This window comes from Vicugna pacos, chromosome 9, assembly GCF_048564905.1.
Source record: "Vicugna pacos chromosome 9, VicPac4, whole genome shotgun sequence".
Lineage (NCBI taxonomy): Eukaryota > Metazoa > Chordata > Mammalia > Artiodactyla > Camelidae > Vicugna > Vicugna pacos.
In genome coordinates this window covers 8,166,665-8,188,437 of record NC_132995.1, presented here as the reverse complement: position 1 = coordinate 8,188,437, position 21,773 = coordinate 8,166,665, and the positions used below count along the sequence as shown (strand labels likewise).

Here is a 21,773-nt window from a genome sequence, read left to right as displayed (position 1 = left end):
GCCTTGTGCATAGTAGGCATGCGCTCTACCACTGAGCTATACCCTCCCCCTTAGGCTTATTTATTTTTTGATGGGGGGGGTAATTAGGATCTGCACCAGGGTAACAGCCTTTATTTATTTATTTATCTATTTTTAATGGAGGTACTGGGGATTGAACCCATAACCTTGTGCATGCTAAGCACTCACTCTACCACTGAGCTCTACCCTCCCCTTCCAATTATTTTATGTATTTACTTATTGGGTGGGGGCAGGTAATTAGGCTCTTATTTATCTTGACAGAGATGCTGGGGATTGACCCAGGACCTTGTGCACGCTAAGCACACACTACCACTGAGCTATCTTCCCGCCCTCCACGGCAGGTTTTTGATTCAAACAGCAAACTTGGGAGTTAAAAAACAGAGCAAGTCATTACTGGGGCTACTAGGGTAGGGAGAGTTAAACTATCAAGGGATCCTTCCCGTGGAGGTGGTTACAGTGGGAAATCAATTTGTCACGGATTGTACAAAATTTTTTACTGGAAGATCACATGCATAGGGTATATTGTGCACACATCTTATGCACCCCAGTTAATTGAATGTTTACATCTGGGTCAGCAGCAGCTCTATCGAAACAGAACATTTGCTGCTGTGGAAGGTTCCCTTGTGCCCTCCCCCAGTCGATAAATCCTCACAGGTCACCACGGTTCTGATTTCCCTCACCACAGACCAGCTTCGCCTGTTCTAGACCTTCATATAAATAGAATTACCCTGCTTGTACTGTTTCCGGCTCCTTTCACTCAAAATACTATCTGTGAGCTACATCCAAGTTGAGTATATCCATACTTTTTCTTTCTTTTTTTGTCAAGCAGTCTTCCATCAAATGAATGAATTATACCAGCTAATCCAATTGATTCACTTCTAAATTTTAGCAATACAGACAGCAGCTATAAACACTTATGGACCACTTTTTGTGTGAACAGAATGTCTCATTTCTCTTGGATAAATACTCAGGAGCAGGACTCCTGAGCACCATGGTAAGTAGATATTTTAATGTACACTTTGATGTTAAAGTGCCCAGCTCTTATAAACTACCCAGTGATTTCCAAAGTGACTGGACCATTTTGCATTCCCCCTAGCAGTGCATGTGAGCTCTGCCCGATTCCACGATTCCACATCCTCATCCCTACATTGTATTGTTTTTGTTTGTTACCATTCCAATAAGTGAGTGCCATCTCATGGTGGTTCCCAATGGTGTTTTTTGACGAACAGATATTTTATTTCAGTGAAGTCCAATTGATCACGTTTTCTGGGTTGTTGTTGTTTTCTGCATGGCTAGCCCTTGTAGTTGAATTCTTAAACACATCTGATTAAATATACGTGACCATTTTATTGCTAAAAATGTCCTCTGGAGTAACCAGTATTTGTCCTCAGTTTCCTAGGAGTGTTTCTGTTACTGTGGAGGGAAAAGACGGCCTGGGGACAAGGTGGAATGTACCATGGAGAGCCACAGAACACACACAAACAGAGCTAGAGCTACAGCCACCAAAATAACCAGCAAAGGAACCAGCAACCTGTCAAAACATCCTTCTGCCCAAAGAGGGCAGAATTTCCCATGATGCCCTGAGCCCCGAGACAGGGAGGCCAGGCAGGTTCACAAGGTGGGATGGGGAGGACACTACTCCATCTTGCTGTTTCCTAGCCTCAGGTGGGGACAGGAGTTGAAGATTGGGGAGATTTGGGGACAGACTCACACATACATGCATATGCTTAGACCCCAGCAGCGGGGCCCCTCACATCGGATGTCGGGGAGAGAGGCTGAGGCTGGTGGCTCCCCAAGTGTGGGTGCAGGGCTCCCCCAAGAGGCCCTGTTTGTCTGTTCACCCACCCTGTATGATTCCAATGTCCAAAGTACCTCCTGTCAGAGCAGGGACGGTCCTACTGGGATTTACATGACTGATTCCTTCTCACAGGGGTCAGCATCCCCAGCAGGTCCTGGGTAGTGTTTGAGGAGAGGGTTGCCTTCCTCGGCGGGGACAGGCAGGGGCGTCTCACTCTTCACCTGGATCAGCTCGGGCACTGAGCTACGACACTCTGTACGATCCACATAATTTTGAAGGAGTCCTGCCCCAAAGGCATCACCTTCCACATTGAGGACAGTACAGGACCGGTCCCTGAAGGGGAAAGAGAAGGAAATAAATGGGAGAGGAGGGGTCAGGCCCCTGTGCTACTCCTCCTAGACCCAGAAACTCACCCCTCCCCTCCATTCTCCTAGGATCCCAAATATCCCTTCGTCTAGAACCTCAAAAGATCTTTTTCTCTAGAATCCCAGAAGCCCCCTAACCACTGTCTTTTCCCTGAAATCCCAAAGTGTCCCATTAGGTTTTCTCTGCCTTAGAACCCCAGAGATCTCCTCCTCGCCTGGATCCCTTAATGATCCTTCTTCCAACAAAACACAAGATTTGTTCCTTCTAGAACCTCAAAATTCATCCTTCCCTTTTCTTGGAGCCCCAGAAGACCCATTGGTGCCTCCTATTCTTTCTGAATACTAAATTCTCGTCTACAGCCATACTACCCAGAATGCGCCTGATCTTGTCTGAAATACTAAGTTCTCCCTCAGGCCTTTCTCCTCCCTAGAACCCTAAGGATTTTCCTTCCTCTTTATACTTTTTGTGGGGATGTGTTTGTGTGTCATTTAAAAAAAAAATCAAGCTGTAACTCACATACTGTAAAATTCACCTTTAAAAGCATACAACCTAGTGATTTTTCATTTATTCAGTTGTGCAGCCATCCCCACTATTTAATTCCAGAATAACTTCATCACTCCAGAAAGAAACCCTCGTACCCCTTAAGCAGTCATCCCCCATTTTCTCCCATCCTCCCAGCCCTAGGCAACCACTAATCTACTTTCTGTCTATAGATTTGCCTATTCTGAACAGTTATAAATGGAATCATATACAGTGTGTTCCTTTGTGTCTGGCTTCTTTCACTCAGCATGTTTTCAAGGATCATCCATGTTACAGGATGTATGTATCACTGCTTCATTCCATTTAATTGTAGAATAATATTCCTTTGGATGGAGAGATGATATTTTGTTTATGCATTCATCAGCTGATGTGGGCATTTGAGTTGATTCCACCTGTTTGCTTTATGAATAGTGCTGCTGTGAATCTTCAATACACAAGTCTTAGTGGACCGTTTTTTTATTCTCTTGGGTTTATACCTAGGCATCGTATTGCTGAGACACACGGTAACTTTCTACTTAACTTCTGAAACCAAACTTATCCAATTATTTATGTTCTTAATAGCTTCATCATAATAGCTAACAATTATGTAGCACTTAATACGTACTGTTCTGAGTAGTTGTTCTAAGAGAGCTGCATGGATTAAGTCATCTAATCCTAAAGGAGAAACTATTCTCTCCATTTTATAGATGGAGAAACTGAGACACAGGAGTACTTGCCCAAGGTCATAATAGCCAGCAACAGTAGCTCTGGGATTGGAGCCTGGCCTAAGAGTCTGCTGTTAACCACTGGGACATGCTACCTTTCTGGGGTTCCTCTTAGAACCCCAAAGATCCCTTCCTTCCCCCTGATTAGAACACTCAAGGTCCTATCTCCTTTATTCTAGAACTCCTTCCTTCCGCTCCTCTTCTGCCCAGAGATTCTCAGTGACTCTCTTGTTCATCCTCTTTCTCCCAGGAGTACCCCTGAGCCCCACTGAAGCCCCGAACCCCTACTCACACTAGCCAATCCACAGCCAAGATCAAGGAGATGTCATGAACCGGCAAGTTGACTGCCTCAAGGATGATGGCTAAAGTGAGGACACCTCCAGCTGGGATGCCCGCTGCACCCACACTGGACGCTGTGGCGGTGACCCTAGGGGAGGAGAAAGAAGGTCAGGTGAGGCCCTTCAGGAGTGGGAGAAGCTATCAGGAGGGAGAGGGACCTGCTCCTCCCAGCATGTGTCCATTCTCAAGGGAGGGGTCAGGTAGATCAAGCGTCCTAGCCTTAGCCACCCCACACTCACAGGATGGTGATAATCTTCACGAAGTCCAATGACTGCTGGTTGAGCTGTGCAATGAATACTGCAGCCACACACTGGAAGAGCGCGGCTCCGTCCATGTTGACAGTGGCACCGATGGGCAGAATGAAGCGGCTGATGTGCTTGGCCACGCCATTCTTCTCCTCTACGCACTTCATCATCAGCGGCAGAGTGGCTGAGCTGCAAGGGACCAGAGGTCCCAGTTAGCTCTAGCTTTCACTGGCTCCACTCACCACTCAAGCCACGGCCCCATCTATCCCCACCCCCACCCCCGTCATTCCCTGGTCCTGGCCCTGCCCACACAGCGCCACAACCCTCTGCAATCTCCGCCCATCAGTCTAGACCCCGCCCCCTCCCACATCCCTAGGCCTCCCCTCCCCCACCCCTTGGCCCTCAGCCCTCCCCAGGTCTCCGTGCCCTTCTCTTCCTGGAGCCAGAGTGATCCCACAAAATGGAGGCATTCCAAAATGTCTGGCGTTTTGAACCCCCGGGAGAGTACTGACTGCTACTCCTCAAAATGCACACAAAAATTCATACCTAAATTCCAGAACATCTGAGGTCTCACTGACGACCTCCCCATCTCTACTAATAATAGACCTCGACTAAGATGACTATATTCTTGGGGATGTTGCCATAGGGAGGGTGGGGTTCTGAGGGGACAGAGCCGGAACAAAATACCCAGGAGAGGTGGAAGGAGCTTTGAGACTGGATCCAGGGTAAAGCACTAGAGTCCCCCAAGGCCTAGCCTTGGGGCAGGGAGGGGTGTCTCAGGAAGGGAGAAATAAATCTCTAAGGCAGTGGTTTCCTAACAGCAAGAGGGGGTCCAGGGCCTTATGAGAAACTTACGAAAGTACATATGGCCCCAACCCAGATCCAATGTCCCCAAATACAACATTTCTGGAGTCTCTAGACATCTGATGCCTGCTCCAGGCCCCTTAAATTTAAAAACCCTGCCCCAAGGCCCCACCTGGAGGAGGTCCCGAAGGCAGTGGCCAGCGGCGTCATGATGCCCCAGAGGAAGCGGTAGGGGTTTTTGCGAGTGAAGAGGAAGTAGATGAAGGGCAGCACCAGGAGCCCGTGGATGGTGTGGCCGAGCAGGCAGCAGAGGATGTATTTGCCGAGACTGGTGAAGAGCATCCCCACGTCCTCCATCTCTACGATCTTGCCGGCCACCAGGAACATGATACCCACAGGAGCATACCTAATTCCCCAAGAGACAGTGCCACCTCTGATCACAGGGCCACCCAGGGCCAGGCACGGTGCTCAGCACATGACCTGACCACATTTCTCAGCCTCCCTTGAAGTCAGGAGGCGCCCACAGCACCGCCTTGAAGATAGTGCAGCTGGGAGATCAAAGAAGCCTGGGTGCTTCCGTAGCCACACAGAATAGTACTCACCCACCAGACTGGGACCTAACACATGATCAGGAAATAAACACCCACCAGGCATATCATGCACGTTTTCTGGGTTTGTTTGTTATAGCAGCCAGTGTGACTTAAATCCTTACAGTCTCTCACTGTATCATGAAAAATAAAGACCATGGCTCATGTCTTGAGGACAACTGCCAGGTATGAAGCTGAGCCTGACTGTGACTTCACCACAACCCTAAGAGGGAGCTCCTATTTTGAGCCTCTTGGCAGGCATTGCTGAATTAAACAAAATTGAATAGGCTTGTAAAACAGAGACCATAATGCTCCCAACCTCACAGGAATGCTGGGAGGATGAAATGAGATGCCAGTTGAAAGGAGTTGAAAGCCTTTTGTACACAATAAGCAATCTATAGACTTCAGCTGGAATTATTATCATCTTCTCCTGGAGTAAAGATCTCAGGGGTCCCAGCCAGGAGGGCTCCCAACACCACCTCCTTGACTGCCTGATCGCTACAGCGACTTGTCTTCAAATCCATTCTCCTCTTTAGTAACAGAAGGTAGGTACCATTTCCCAGCCACCTGTGCAGCTAGGTCTGGCCAAACGCCCAAGTTCTGGCCAGTGTGACGTGCCCAGAAATGATACAAGTACTTGATAAATATTAGCTAAGGCTGTTTACTGTAGGCATGCTATAGGTCAGGCATTATCCCAAGAACTTTACACATATTAACTCACCTGTACCTGGTACTATCAACGTCATTTTCCAGATGGGGACACCGAGGTCCAGCGGGAAAGTCACTTGTCGTAGGCACACAGCTAGGATGTGGCAGCGCCGGGATGGGAACCCAGGCTGCCCAGCTGCACAGCCTGGTCTTCCCCACACACCACCCCACCTCTGTGACAAAGTGCTCCTGTTCTACCCAGCAAGTTATCAGTTGTCAGCTACACCAGAATCCGGGATTATACCAGGTGAGGGGTGAGATTTGTTAAAAACACAGCAGCCCTAACCCATCTCCTGATTTCTGACCTGCGAGACCCAGGATGGGTCCTGAGAATCAGTGTGACACCATGTGGAGATGCAACAGGCAGAGTTGCCAAGGGTGAAGCCAGAGGCTTCTGTACCTGTTTTTTTTTTTTTCTTTCTCGTCTTATCTGAGGTTTTTTAAGAAAGCTCATACATGATGGTAATAATCATAGCTAACATTAAGTGAATGCCTAGTAGGTGCTAGACATTTAAAGCACTTTCTAAGTGCTTTACCTGTGCCTTAGTCACTCGTCTCATTTGCATGATAACCCTATAAAGCAGGCAATATTTTTAATCGTCAATCCAAAGGCAAACATTTGATGACACTGAAATCTCGAAAACAGATGCATTAGCCAGGCTGTGGCCACAACTCAGCTGTCCTACCTTCCCATAGGATCAAGAAGTTTCCAAGTTCAGTCTTAGCTCTCATGGAATACAGTTCTCATTTTATAGATGAGGAAATGGAGGCACAGAGAGAGTTAAGTCACTTGCCCAAAGTCACACAGCCAAGGAAGAGTCGACGCAGGGTTTAAATTTAGGCCATTTGGCTCCAAGGAGCAGACAGAGGGTCGCCCCACCCCACACCCCCAGACCCCACCACCTACCACATGATCCAGGAGACCAGCACCATAGTGGCGTCATTGAAGGAGTTGAAGAAACGGATGAGCAGCTCTCCTTCAGGCCCCAGCTTCCGCAGGGCCACGCCGAAGACGATGGCAAACACCACCAGTCCTAGGATGTTCATACCCTCCACTTCACCCCCCACAGGCACCTTTGGGCAAGAACAGATGGGGACGGGAGGGGCCAATCAGTCAACCAATACAGTCACCGAGGGCCTGTCCTGGGCACTGCTGGGACCCAGCAGAGATAAGACAGTTCTCAGGCTCCTTCCTCCCAGGTCCAGGTCCAGGAGAAATAGACCTGTCACCAAGGACCACCCAGAGTGGGAAGGGCTAGAATGGGAGAACCCAAGGGAATGTAGGAACTGAGGAGGGTGGTACTGCCAAGCTTGGAGGGCAATCAGGGAGGGCTTCCGGAGGCAGGGGCTGAGACCTGGAGAACAGTAAGAGTAAATCAGATAAAAAGAGGGGTCTAGAAGATTCTAGAGAGAGGTAACAATATGCGATAACCTAGAAATGACTCTAACTTAGGCGCTCAAAGAACAGAAATTCACAGTGGCTGGAGTGGAATGGGCCGAGCAAAGTCACAAGATGAGGCTGGGTGGGCAGCTGGGCAGGGCCGGACCTCCCAGGGCCCTGTGGACTGTGGCGAGGAGCCTGGGCTTTCTTCCGAGGGCACTAGGGAGCATGTCAGGGCTTTAGGCGTGAGAGGGGCCGGGTCAGGTCCGTGCTTTGAAAAGACCACTGGAGCTGCCAGGCTGAAGTAGGGGTTGGGGGGGGGGGCCTGGAGCAGATCAGGAAGGAGGCCAGGGAAAGTTAGGGTCGGGGGAAAAGGGGAAAAGAGTCCGGACCTAGGCGTGGCTGTGGGGAGGGAGAAGAGAGAGCAAAATGGAGATTCTAGAAAGGTAGAAAAGATAGGAATTGGGGAGGGGCTGCAGAGAGTTTAAAACAAATTGCACAGCAAATGTCAGAATACCCCAAGGGCAGATAAGACTGGGATAAGGACAAAATGAAAAAAATCAAAAGGATGGGCCACAGGGTGGGGTCCCCACCACCCATCCGCTGCTCTTACCTTCACCAGGGTTCCATCAAACGGTATCTCCTTATAGGAGGTAGCATACTGCAGAGGGGAGGAGGGGTTGGAAAGAGTCAGTATCAACTGTCTTCAAGGCTCCCCCACTCCATCCTGGCACTGATGATGCTCCAAGTCTGCCCTAAGCATCCCTTAAACGTGACCTCATTCTATCCCGCTGGCAACCCTGCTGTGGTAGGATAATTCATACCCCCATTTTCTAGAGGCGGAAACTGAGGCACACAGTGGTAAAGGCATTTGCTAAGGGTCACACAGCTAGAATTAGAACTCCAGAGGGGCGTGGATGGGTTTCGTTCAGAAGTCACCCAGGAACCCTGCAATATTGCCCATAAATATCTGGGCCTGTGTGTTTTTCCAGGTACTGCCCCACATCAGGCACCAAGGGGCTGCAACTGGCCGTCTCCCTCCCTGCCCACCCTCCACCCTGAGGGACACCCCCAAGGACTCACTGAGCGAAAGGCTGCAGACACCAGGTTGGAGGGGAAGATATTTCTGCAGAGATAGACATGGGGGGAGTATTAGATACCACAGGAGGAGGTCAGGGATGTCAGGGGGGCTGGGTTTGCCTCTGGTGGGGGGAAACTTGGAGGCCCCATTTGTACCCAAATGTGTCTCCCCCCAGTGCCTCAGCCAGGTTCAGCCCGGCAGAGATGGACCTGGGTCTGCACCTCTTTCCAGGGTGTGGGGAGTCTGAGCTGGACTCCTAGGACCCCAGGAGGCTCGTGTTCTAGCCTCAAGGGAAGGCTGATTGAGGGTGAGGAATGTTAGCTTCCCAAGGTAGGCCAGGGGGCAGGGCTACGGGGCCTCAGCTCCACCCCAGCAGCACACTTAACACCCTGGACATCTTGCATCAGCTACTTCCCCCTGGAGGCGTCAGAAAAGGGCTGGGTGGTGGCTGGCAGGGTGTGGGGAAGATCTGAGTGTGCCAGGAAGGGGTAGTAAGAAAGCCACAAGTATGGCTGTGTTGTCATCAATGTGCGTCTGTGTTTACGCGGCTCTCGTATGAGGGTGTCTGAGTGTGACTACGTGTGCAGTGGCATGCATTCATCCCCACTGAGCGACAAGGACCCCGTGTGTCTCGGGGTGAGACAAAAATAACAGCAAAGGTATCTCCCGGCGCTGTGCTAAGTGCTTTAAATAAATCAATTCATTGAATCCCCGCAACAGCCCTCAGGACCATGTACCATATCCCCATTTCACAGGAAAGGAAACTGAAGCACTGAAGGTGAAGAAAACTGTCTGGCTAGGAAGTGGCAGAGCTGGGACTTGAACCCAGCCAGCTGGCTCTATAATCCTAACCTCAACACCCTGCTCGACCAATGTGGCAGGTGTACAGCTGTCAGTGGTGGTTGGTTAACAGTTTGTCAAGGGTTGGTATCTGGTTGGGGGGAATGCAGTTTAGTGTCCAGATATGTGCAACCCTGTGGTGTGTGGCCTGGTAGGTGTGTATGTGAGTATGTATGTGCCCATCTATGAGTGGCTATTTGTGCTAAAGATGTGTTAGTCTCCTGTGTGTGTGTGTGTTAGTATAAGCTCGCGAGTCAGTGTGAGATGTCACAGCTGTTGCTGAGTGTGTGTGCCTGTGTCCAGCTGCGTGTCAGCTGCTTATAAAGCTGTGTGGCTCTGAGGGATGTTCCAGCTAAGTCATTAAGTGGCTGGCCAAGAGAATGACATCTCTTTTGGCACAAGGGGATAGCCTGTACACACAAACAGCCTTTGAGAGGGTGTGCCTGTCTGCCCTGTAACCCCCTAGGACAACCAGGGCTGGGTCAGGACCCAGCTAATCTCCCTCATCCAGGAGGTGCCCACCCACTGTAACTTCTGGACACCAAGCCTCCCTGGAGTCTCCCATCTCAGCCTGCACTGGTGCCCCAAGAGGCTGGGGGAACCCTGTTCCATGACATATCATTTCCTTCCCCTACTTTCAGGAAGTCCCCAACCCACCTGGAGACACTGAATCAGTAAGCCTCAAAGGAAAGGCCATCTGGACCCAGCAGAATGCCCTCCTTAGAAGCGGGGAGAGCCATTTTGGCGGAGGGGAGCAGAAGCCAGAAGGAAAAGTATCTACCCCCATTCTGGGCAGCCTAGTGTAGGGGAGGGTGGCCGGGGACCAGAGTCGGAAATGGGATGAAAAGTTTGCAGAGGTGGACAGACTACCAGGGACATATAAAGGGTCCAGCCCAGCTGAACTGGGTGAGGAAAGGAGGCTGAGAAAAGGACCTGGCTTTGTCAGGGTGACACGTGGTGTCGGGAACCCTGAGACTGGGAAGAGGGTCTGGGAGTAGCTCCTCATCTGGGGCTCCCCAAACTTTTATCTAGACACTGGACTTAAATCTTTATCCAGAAGCCCCAACCTGGGGCTCTTAGCCACCCCAGATCCCCTTCCAAGTTCCCCTCTGGATCCTCTCCCCTCACAGGAGTGACCCTCTTATGTCCCCCCAACCCCTCAAGACTTATTCCTTCTCCCTCTATAAGACTTCCTTGCCTATCGTCCTCCTGTGGGGTCCCAATTATGTAGCAAGATCCTGCCTTAAGAAGCCTCCTCTAGGAGTCTGTCCTCACCCTCTGTATCCTGACCCTCAAGGGGCCAGAGCTCCCCCAACTATCCCACCCCGTTTTCCTGAGGCCCTGAGGAATATCCCCAAACCACGCTCCAGTCCACTTGGAGACTCCCCGCCAACTCTAACGCACGCCCCCTCCCCACGTGGCTGAAGCACCCCCTTCCCCCTATTCCTCCGCGGAGCGGGCAGGGTCTGACCTCACAAGATCCAGGAACGAATCGAGCACCTCCTTGCTGGGGGCTTCTTGCACGGAGCCCAAGGCTCCGACCGAGGCGTTGATAGCTGCGAAGGCGGCTCCCGGCTGCAGCGCGAGCGCCAAACCCACGCCGAGCGCAGAAGCTAGTATTGTGGTGACCAAGAAAAACAGCAGCGCCCAGGCGCCCAGACGGCCGAGCGCGCTCGGGTCCAGGCTGGCGGCGCCACCGATCAGGCTGCACACCACCAACGGCAAGATGATCATCCTTAGCAGGCGCAGCAGCAACTCGCCAGGGAAGGCGAAGGCGACCAGGCGCGCGGGGCCCAGCGCTAGCGCGCCGCCGGCCCCCGACACCCCCAGCCCCAGCGCCACGCCCAAGACCACCGCCACCACCGTCAGCAGCACCAGCAGGTTGGCTCGAAGGCAGCGGCACACCAGGTTCCGGGAGCCGCAGCTGCCGCCTTTTGTCGCGCCTGGGTCCTCTAGAGGAACCAACGCCGAGGCACCGTTGGCGGTGGGCGCCGCCGCCGCCAGCGGTTTGGAGTCTCCTTTAGGTGAATCGGCCACCATGATGATCGCCCCGGGGCTCCTTAGCGCCTGGATGCTGGGAGCGCTTAGGAGCGCTTAGGGCTCCTTCCCGGGACGCTGACTTTCCCTAGAACTGAGTTAACGGAGCCTGGAGGCTGGAACTTTGGAAGGTTCCTTGGAGTTGTGAGTTCACAGAGCCTAGGTTCCTCGGCTCTCGGAAGCTGGAGTGTTTGAAATTCCCTAGGCTGAACGCTGGGGCTCCTCTACTCTTCCAGGCTGTGTTTGGCGCTCAAAAGCTGGGAGGTGGGAGTACCTGGGGTTCTTGGCACTCGGGGTTAAGTTTCTCAAGCTGGAACCTGGGGTCCTTGGCACCGGAAGGCTGAAGACGTCAAGGAGGCGGAGGTCTTCAAGAGGCTAGTTATGTCCCGGTGGCGCAGATCCGGGACTCCTTGATCCGGGCGTCGGGGACCCGGGGTGCCTGGGTCCTGGAAACCGAAGGCTGGGGAGCCTGTCTGGGGGCTGGAGGACAGAGCTCCAGGAAGAGCGGAGCCAGGCTTCTGGGCCGGGAAGGGAAGAACCAGTCCCCTGGGTGCCGAAGGCGGCGGCGGTCCGGGATCCCGAGAGGTAACAGCTGTTAGCCAAGAACGGACCTCATGGAGCGCCGCGTGGCTCTGAGGCTTTTTGGCGGAAGCTGCCAGGATAAAGAGCCCGGGGGGTGAGGCTTGAGAGATCAGGGACGTACTCGCCCACGGCGATTGGTTCAGAGCCCTCCAGTGGCAGGGCTGAGGCCGAGATAGGGCCAAGTCACCCCGATTGAAGGCAGAATAAGAATGGCTCTGTCCAGGGGCGGGGCCAGCGGGGCGGGTACGAAGGGAGCGGGGCGTTGATGTTGAGGGTTGGGGTGCGTAAACTACAAAAGTTCCGGCGCGAGAATCGCCAAGAAAGTGCGGGTGATCCGCGGATGGCTCATCTGCAAATCAGTTTAGCCTGGAACTCTTCTCCTGCCCTAAATTCTGGTCTTTTGTCCCTTCTCAGAACTTCAATTCTCGAATGTAAAATGCAGATCCCTCACGTGACTGGTGTAAGATTTAAATGAGATGGAGTGATTTATTTAATCATGCTAATCATTTTTAAAATAAATGTTCTCAGTTCAGAACCCCACATGCATCAATTACTGGCTATTATTATATTAGGATTGTAATCCGCTTCCCCTTAGATACGCAATTTGCAACTCATCCATTAAGAATTATAATTCCGTTTAATGACTGTGCTAATGCTTTTGCTTTCACCAAATATTTCCCTTTAACTATGAAAAATTTCAAACATAAAAAAAAGTTTACAGTGGACATCCATATGTCCACCACCTAGAACCTACAATGATTTCACCATATTTCTACATCATACTTCTATCCATTTATCTCTCTATCCAGCCACCCATTCACTGTCTTTTAATGTATGTCAAAGTCAGTTGCAGATCTCAGTGCACTTTGCCTCCAAACACTTCATTATGCATTTATGAATCGGAAGTTCAATATTTGTATGTGGGGTCCTCTTTTTCTCACAAAATGCACAAGCCTTGTGTGACATTTGCTGGGTTTTGACAGATACATATGCCTGATTTCACTGGAATCCTCATAACTGCTTGGTGAGGTTGGTCCCTGCTATTATACCCATTCTCCAGATGTACAAAACTGGAGCTTATGGTGGCCAGGGGAAGTCTCATGGCTTGAGGCCCCACCTGGGGAGGCCAGGTGTTGCAAGACTGCCTCTCAAGGGCCTAACCAGACTTCCTCTGCTGCTTCCTTAAAGGGAATCGGTTATGATTCCCTACTCCTGTTGGCTGTATTAAAATTCTAATTCTTTCTCCACCTGGCCTGTTCTCTGACAACATTATCAGGTGTTCACACTTGCTCAAAGACTACAGATAGTGATCATCGAAGAAGCTTCCTTCTGAAGCAGCTGTGGGGCCTGAGGCAAGTCACAGCCTCCATGAGCCTGTCTCCACATCTATAAAAATCTGTAAAATGGGAAGAATAATAAAAGCTCAAAGCTCAGACCTCCTCGGGTGCTAAGGATCAAATGAGATCTTATGTTCAGGGTTAACTGCTATCATTCATGTTGTTATTGTCATTTTCTTTTTTTTAAACACCTTTATTATGGTACGATTCCTGTACAGTAAATGACATATATTTCAGATGTACAATTTGGTGAATTTTGATAGATGTATACACCAATGAAACCACCACCATGATCAAGATAGCTAACATTTCCTTCACTCCCCAAGAGGTGCAAATTTCGAATTCCTGATTTATCCCTTCCCACCCCCTTTCTCCCCCTGTAGTCATAAGTTTGTTCTCTATGTCTATAAGTCTGTTTCTGTTTTGTAATTTGTTTCCTTTTTTTAGATTCCACATATAAGCAATATCATATAGTATTTTTCTTTCTCTTTCTAACTGACTTCACTTAGAATGAAATGTCATTTTCTTTTTTAAAGATTGAACTGGAGGTTGTAATGGAGATGGAACCCAGGACCTCCTGCATGCTAAGCATGCGCTCTACCACTGAGCTGTACCTCCCGCCCCTCTACTGTTGTTGAAGAGCATGATTTGGGCCCCAGACCAGCTCCAGATGCTGCTGGCCCCTGATGGTGAGCTATTCCCCATGGTCATTCCATCGCTGCGAGCTCTAGCCCTAGACCTGCTTGGAGAGTTACTTTGAGAGCTTGTGATGATATTTTGCAGGACCTGAGGCACTGGGACCAGGCCAAGCTGGACATTATTTACCTGGGATCTGAAGGACCCACTGTCCAGGCATGAGTGTCCTTGCGGACCTCCTTCCTGGGTCTCTTGGAAACTCTCCTTTCTCAAATCCTCCCAGCCTTCACACCACCAACTTCAGAAAGCGTTGCACCCTCCCACCCTCCTAGTCTGAAGTCATATTCATGCCACAAACTCATGTTAAACTCCCACATTTGGTCCTAGACACTGAGAGCATGGACACTCAAGCCACACAGACATTGGGTAAAATCCTGACTCCACCACTTACCAGCTGAGCATCCATTTCCTTATTTTCCCTAGAGTCCGTTGGAGCATAAATTTGATGGTGTACACAGTGACCCTCAATACAAAACACAAGGCAACAATTCCCAACCATGTCTTCATTCCACAAATATCCCTGAAGCCCTTACAAAGGGCCAAGTGCTGTTTAAGGTGCTGGAGATTCCACAGTGAAAAACAAAAATTAAAAACAAAAAACAAAAAACAGACAAAACTCCTTGCCAGGAGGGAGGAGGGACAAGAAAATGAACTTGGGGGCTGTCAGGTGGGAATAAGGGAGATAGCGAGACCAGCTCATGGCGGAGAGAGTTGGAGCGGTGGGGATGGACCACTCTGAGGAGGCGACATTTGTAATGAGAAGGAGTCCACTGGGACAATATGCAAAGAACATTCTAGTGAAAAAGAAGAGCAGTACAAAGCCCTGAAACAGCAGGAGAGGCTTTGGGCCTATTTGATGTTATCTAATCTCTAATAGCCTTTGAGACCTCTCCTGATTTACTGATTTGGAAGCAAACGGTATAATGAGGTTTGTTGTGGCCCAAACTCCCTGCCTGGGAGGTGGATTTGAACTCAGATGTCTCCAACCCCAGATGGCACCCTCAACCCTTATCTGACACCCCAGCTACCCCTGCAATTGGTTCCTCCCCAGGTAGAGAGACTTTCTTCAAAGGACCATCATTTATTCTGAGCACAAAGTTGGGCCCTGTGGTACTAAGGACCCAGCAATGACCAAGACAGTCCTGGCCCTAATCTGCAGGGAAGCACAATCCAGAAGGGAGACAGACCCATTCCCAGACAATGACAACATAGAGAGAGCAGAGCTGGGATGGGGGAGTCCAGAAGGAATGCTTGACCTGGACTAGGGGTCATGGAGGGCTTCCTGGAGGAGGAGGAATCCCAGCTAGGACAGGAAAGAATTAGATCAAGCCCAGGGAAAGAGTATTCAGGGTAAAGGGAATAGTATGTGCACAGCCTCAGAATTTAAAAGAGCCTGGAATTTTCAAAAGCAGGGATCTAATCTAGTCACCCCAGTGGCTTCCCTCGGGATAAAGTTCAAACTCTTTAGCCAGGCTTCTGTCTATTCAGTAATTCATTCCTTCAATCATTCAACAAACCACATTCACTGAATGGAACACTGAGCGGCATTGAATATAATGAGACAGGCAGGGAACTGGATGGAGGGCAGATTTTCGTAATAAATCAAGCGGTCAAGAAATATTGCTAAGGAGGTAAAGGCAAGGTGGGGGTATATAGGACAGGGCATCATATCATCTACGGGGGGAAAAAACAAGTATAAACAGCCTCTGTGTCAAATGCGTCGACTGTCTCTGCAAGAATTCACACAAACTGCTCAGAGCCGGGAGATTTCAGGAAGGAAAGCTGTGACACTGTAAAACTGTTCTCTCGTCTCACTGCTTAGCAGCTGAATGACTTCAGGCAAGTCACTCAATCCTCCAGCCTCAGTTTGCTCGATAGTAAAATAGGGTTAAGAGTAGCACCTGCCTCCGAGGTCATGGAGGGATGAGCCAAGTTCATGTGTAGAAAGTGTTTTGGATGGTATCTGGCAAACCACCATCTCAAAGTATTTTAAGCTGTGTTGATTCTATCTAAGGGTCAAAGTTAAAAAGGCCTCTTGTGTGAGCCTCAAACACAGACTCACAGGCTGGTGCTTCCTCTGCCAGGAATGTTTAGTTCCGGTTGGGGCCCAGCAGCTGGGTTTCAGGTGCTGCGGCAGCAGGTGGCCAGGCTAGCAGCCAGCAAGCTCCTGGCAGCCCTCCTGGTAACCAGGGCCCCCGGGTCTAGGCAGGGGGCCCCCAGGCAGTTAGGTAACAGGGGAGTGGCCGGGCTTAGCCTAGTCACTGCTCACCTACTCTAAGCATAAGGGTGCTAGATGGGGCCAAGAGGGAGGCAGGAGGCTCCAGGACTCAGGGGACCCAAGCATCCCAGAACCTTCGGGAAGTGCAGTCTGGGTCCTGGCCAAGAGGGCAAGGTTTGAGGGTTTGGTTCAGTATTGGCCAGGAGTGACCCACCCCTTGCCCTCCTCAGGCTTGGAGAGGAAAATACACCAACTGGTCTCAGCTAGCTTTCCTCCTATTCAGCCAGACCTCCTACCCAGATTCAGATTTCATCATCACGGGGAAAAAAAAAAGGCTGCAGGAAGGAGGTGAGAGGGTCCAGGAGGAGGCTGGGCTGAGCAGTGGGAATCTGGACCCCACCAAGCAGGAAAGCCCTTCTTGGCCTCAGTTTGCCTCCTGTGAAATGGGTATTGTTCTGAACAGTGCTCTCCCTGAGAGGAGGTGTCACAGCAGGAGGGACTGAGTAAACTTCAGGGCTTCGACCTTCTCCATCAAACCTGTGATCAGGCCTCTCTGCCTTCCTTAGATTTGCCTTCCTATATTCATTCAGCAAAGCATTTCTTTTTTTTTTTTAAACCATTTCTGTTTACCTATTGTGTGCCCAGCCCTGTGCTGAGTGGTACTGGGGACCCAGCAGTGGCTGAGACAGGCCGAGCTCCTGTCCTCCGGGGCTCACAGTCCAGTGGGAGAGACAGACAGTAATGACCCACAGTGAGTAGGGCTGGAATGGAGGGGCCCGGGGGGAAGCCCAGCTTGGGAAGTGGGGTCAGGGAAGGCTTCCTGGAGGAGGAGACCTCTAAGCTGAATTTTATTGTATTTTATTTATTTATTTTTAATAGACTTTATTCTTTTAGAGCAGTTTCAGATTCACAACAGAATTGAGCAGGAAATACAGAGAGTGTACACATAGCCCTCCCCACCCACACATATATACTCCCCTACACTCAACATCCTTCATCAGTGTGGCATATTTGGTACAATCGATGAACCAGCATGGGCACATTATTATCAACCAAAGTCCATAGTTTACATTAGGGTTCACTCTTGATGTTGTACATTCTATGGGTTTTGACAAATGCATAATGACATGTAGCCACCCTCTGAGCTGAATTTTAAAGGATGTCAGATCCGGCCAGTGAAGGGAGGAGGAAAAGGGTGGAGGCAGAGGACTCAGCAAGGGTGAAGACTTGGAGGTGAGCCATCTATGAAGCCACGAATAGTTCTGTTTGGTCAGAGTGGAAACTTCAAGGGGAAAGGTGCTGAGAAATGAAACTGGAGTGGTGAGCTAGATCAGGCAGGCAGAAATAAAAAGCTGCGGGTGTAGCTCAGTGGTAGAGCACCTGCTCTGCATGCACGATGTTCAATCCCCAGTACCTCCATTAAAATAAATAATACATAAATAAACCTAATTAACCCCCCCAAAAAGAAATAAAAAGGCTGAAGTTAAAATCATTCATTTAACACATCTTATCTAAGTACCCAGCCCTTTGCTGGGTCCCAGCTCGGGTCTGTGTAGGGTGGCCAAGGTGGGTTCTGCCCTGTCTTATCTTATTGTTTCTTAAACTTATCAAGTCTCATAGGGTCCATGGTGCGTTAAAATGCAGATTCCTGGGCTCCGGGGCTAACTTTGAAAGGCAGGAGGGAAAATCCCCCACCTGCCCAGGAGAGGAGAATGAGCAAGTCAGTGAACAGCACTAAAGACATCACACCTGCTGATTCCAGAATTCTGCTCCTTTGATTGGAATCTGAGGGCTCTTAGCACGGCCTGTACATCTATGTAATCTGTATTTTCTTTTTTTTAATTTTTAAAATTTTATTTTTTATTGAAGTGCAGTTGATTTGCAATCTTAGTTTCAGGTATACAGCAAAGTGATTCAGTTATACATATATATACATTTTTTTTCTCAGATTCTTTTCCATTATACGGTATTACAAGAAACTGAATATAGTTCCCTGTGCTATACAGTAGGACCTTGTTTATCTATTTTATATATAGTACCGTATATCTATTAATTCCAAACTCCTAATTTATCCCTCCCCTATATTTTCTATATTTTCAAACCTCAACCTCAGGCATCAACCTATTCGTTGGGCATGAAATAAAGGAATGAATCCTGAGTAGTTAATTTTTTAAAATATTAGCTAGAGCATGCAGATACTAATATACATAAAACAGATAAACAAGTTTATACTGTATAGCACAGGGAACTATATTCAATATCTTGTACTAACTGATGGTGAAAAAGAACATGAAAATAAATATATGAATGTTCCTGTATGACTGAAGCATTGTGTTGTACACCAGAAACTGACACAACATTGTAAACTGACTATACTTCAAAAATATATATATGAAAAAAATTTAACTAAAGCATATTGTTAAGTAATTATTGTTTCATGAAATTATAACTTACCTGTGTGTGTGCACACCTGTACAGCCACATACTGCATTGCAAGCAAAATATACATTCTCTTGTTTGTATCAAGTGTCTCAAATTCAAAATAGTTTGAAAAAAAATATTCCTGCGTGATCTGCCCTCTCCTGAACTTTCCCATCCTATTTCCCCACCTCTTTTTCTCATATGCCTTTCTCTTCACTTAAGATCTTCAGATCTCCTGAGTCTTCAAGACCCTGAGGCTGGCTCAGGTATCCCTCCAGGTTCTTCCAGCGCCCTGGCCTCCCTCCAGACCATCCCTGCTCACTCTGAGTGGTCACTGTCTGGGGAGGTATCTGTCCCCTCCATTGGGCTGGGCGGTGGGGACCATCTCAACCAGCGCTGAGTCCCCAGCCTTGCCTGGCATGGGGCCAGGCGCATAGTAGGGACACCAGGAATGTGGGTTGAGTCTCTTGGAGGAGACAGAAACGTTGGGTCCATCAAGGCCAAGAGTCAGGGGAGTTTCATGCACTCTGGCCTGGCTGGGCAGCTGCAGTCAGGGAGACTGGAAATTGGCCCAGACCATCCCTTCCTATCTTTCTAATTATTTATTTAAAAGCTGGCTTGTCTGGGCTGCTCTGCCCCGCCTTCCCCAGCTGCAGGCTCTCAGGCCCCTGCGGTCTGTGGTACAGTGGTGTAACTCAGGTTTCTGAGCCCTTTGCAAGCAAAGGCCCAGAGCAGGGGTGTCTGGTGCTGCCTTCCCCACTTCCCCTCCAGATTTCTCCAAGGCCATGCGAGCTGTTTTCCAGGGCAGCTGCCCCTGCCACCACTCCAGGCCCTGCCCTGGGACCCCCCAGTTGTCAGGAGACCTGGAGAGAAAGACATCTTATGCTTCCAGGGAGGCAGGATAGGAAAATGGTCCAAGTTGCAGTGGGTTGGGGCAAGAGGTGAGCCCTCTTGCTTCTTAGCGGTCCTTGGATAAGGGATTCCACCCCTGAGCCTCTTGTCCTTGGGTCTGAAACAGGATGGAAGTAGTTTCTACCCCAGAGGCAGCAGGAGAAGTAAACAAAGCCATGTGGCATAAGCCCTTAGCATAGGCCTGGGCAGTGTAATAAGAGAAAAGTATGTTGGGGAGGCTTTTATTTCTGTGATTATTAGCTTTTCCCTTTAGAGAGCCCTGGTCAGAGGCGAGCTAGGCCACACACTGAGGAGTATGAGGGGCTACAGGCCTACCCTTGGGGGTGTGAGGGGACCCCGTCCTGTCAGGAGTCAGTCCTGAGGGCAGATAACCACACAGTGCATTTTTGTGACTGTGTAAGCGCCATTTCTGAGGGCAGTTGGCCCGAGGGACCAGGACATTTTGAGTCTGGAGACGTTGCCACCCAGAGAAGGGAGAGGCAGGAGCCAATCAGAGTGGGTGGGAACATGGCCCATTTCAGGGGACAGATAGCAGATTATCAAGGTGGCTGCAATGTGGAATTTACAAGGGGTCATGGTGCAAACTTTCTCTTGCAAGAAGAAAGAGACAAGGCCTGACTATGAGGGGTGCAGGCCTTGGGAGAACCTGAAAGCTTCATCCTGCCAGCAGCAGGAGTCATCAAATGTATAAGCAGCAGAGTGACACAATCAAGCTGGCGTCCTTAGAAGAAGCCTCTGCCCTCTGCCCCATTTGCTGGTGGTTCCATGGAAAGGCATTAGGCAATAGGCATTAATGTTAGAAGGTCCCATGACTTTTGACACAGCAGTTCTTCGAGGGATGAATTCTACAGTTATAGCTGCGCATGTGGGAAATCACAGCAGTGATTTGTGTTGGCAAGAGATGACGCCAGCCTAGCACCCATCAAGAAGGGACCAGCATAATCCATCATGTTCCATCCATGCATTGGAATACAAAAGAACGAGCCATATCTGTATGCATTTCGGTGACTTGCTGCTAAATGTTTAACCACCTGCTCTCTGGGGCAGGAAACAGTCCTGATTTGTAGCGTTTGCCAATGTCTATGGTGTAAATACTCCTACCACGGCTGATTCTAAGCTACTAACATTACATCATTGAATGCAGAATTAGAAGATATCCTCAATTCTTCACCATCGTGTGGTTTTCATAATGTCTAGACCAGAGAGCAGTAAAATGTAGAATAATAATTCGGAAGTGATAAATTGTGACTACTTACCATCGTTATGTATAATGGAATTTATTTAGTTGTAAGTGTGTATAATTTAAGTTTTAGTAATGGCTATGTTTAACAACAGGCTTGCATATACAACAAGTTTCTTCTGTACAACACAGGAAACTATATTCAATATCTTATAGTAACCTATAATGAAAAAGAATATGAGGGGGAGTGTATAGCTCAAGTGGTAGAGCATCAGGTACAAGGTCCTGGGTTCAATCTCCAGTACCTCTGGTAAAAAAGAGAAATTAAAATTAATAAACCTAATTACCTCCCTCTGCCAAAAAAGAAAAAGAATATGAAAGCAAATACATGTATGTATATGTATGGCTGAAACATTATGCTGTACACCCAAAATTGACATAACATTCAAACTGATTATACTTCAGTTTAAAAAATTAATTAATTAAAAAAAAACAGGCTTGCAAAATTCCCAGAAGTTTAGCAATCAGCCCTTACAAACTGTTACAAGCCAGCCCCAGCACACCATTGAGACATCTCCAAGATGAGACAGCAAAACCAATTTGTGGCCAAGACTCTAACAGGATTGTATGTCACCCCACACAGACAGACTGTCCCTCTTACTCCTCTCCAGCCTGTTCTGGAACACTTCAGGCTCACTTCTACCTCAGGACCTTTGCACTTGCCATTCCCCTCCTTGCTGTTCCACACTTACCCCACATAAACACATGACCTCCAGTCTTTCCTCCTCCAGGCCTTTGCTTGAATGTCACCTTTATGAAGGCCTTCTCTGACCAGCCTGTAAAAAAAATAGAAACTTTCCTGGCTCCTCAACACTTCAGCTTCTTTGCCAGCTGTATGTTTTTTCAACAGCACTTACTGTGCCATCTGACCTACTATGCAATATTAAAATGTACCAGTCGGCGGGTGGTGTAACTCAGT

General features: G+C 49.1%; 1 protein-coding gene across 1 annotated transcript; it reads right to left on the bottom strand.

The window, feature by feature from the left end:
• Positions 1-1,345: 1,345 nt before the first annotated feature.
• Positions 1,346-12,099, bottom strand: SLC1A5 (solute carrier family 1 member 5). Its single transcript, XM_006208527.4, has 8 exons — positions 10,883-12,099; positions 8,574-8,616; positions 8,104-8,151; positions 7,017-7,183; positions 4,987-5,220; positions 4,005-4,199; positions 3,719-3,853; positions 1,346-2,149 (listed from the first exon to the last, which is right to left on the bottom strand). The coding sequence occupies exons 1-8, from the start codon at positions 11,449-11,451 to the stop codon at positions 1,924-1,926; spliced, it is 1,617 nt and encodes a 538-aa protein (XP_006208589.1). The 5' UTR covers positions 11,452-12,099; the 3' UTR covers positions 1,346-1,923.
• Positions 12,100-21,773: the final 9,674 nt, after the last annotated feature.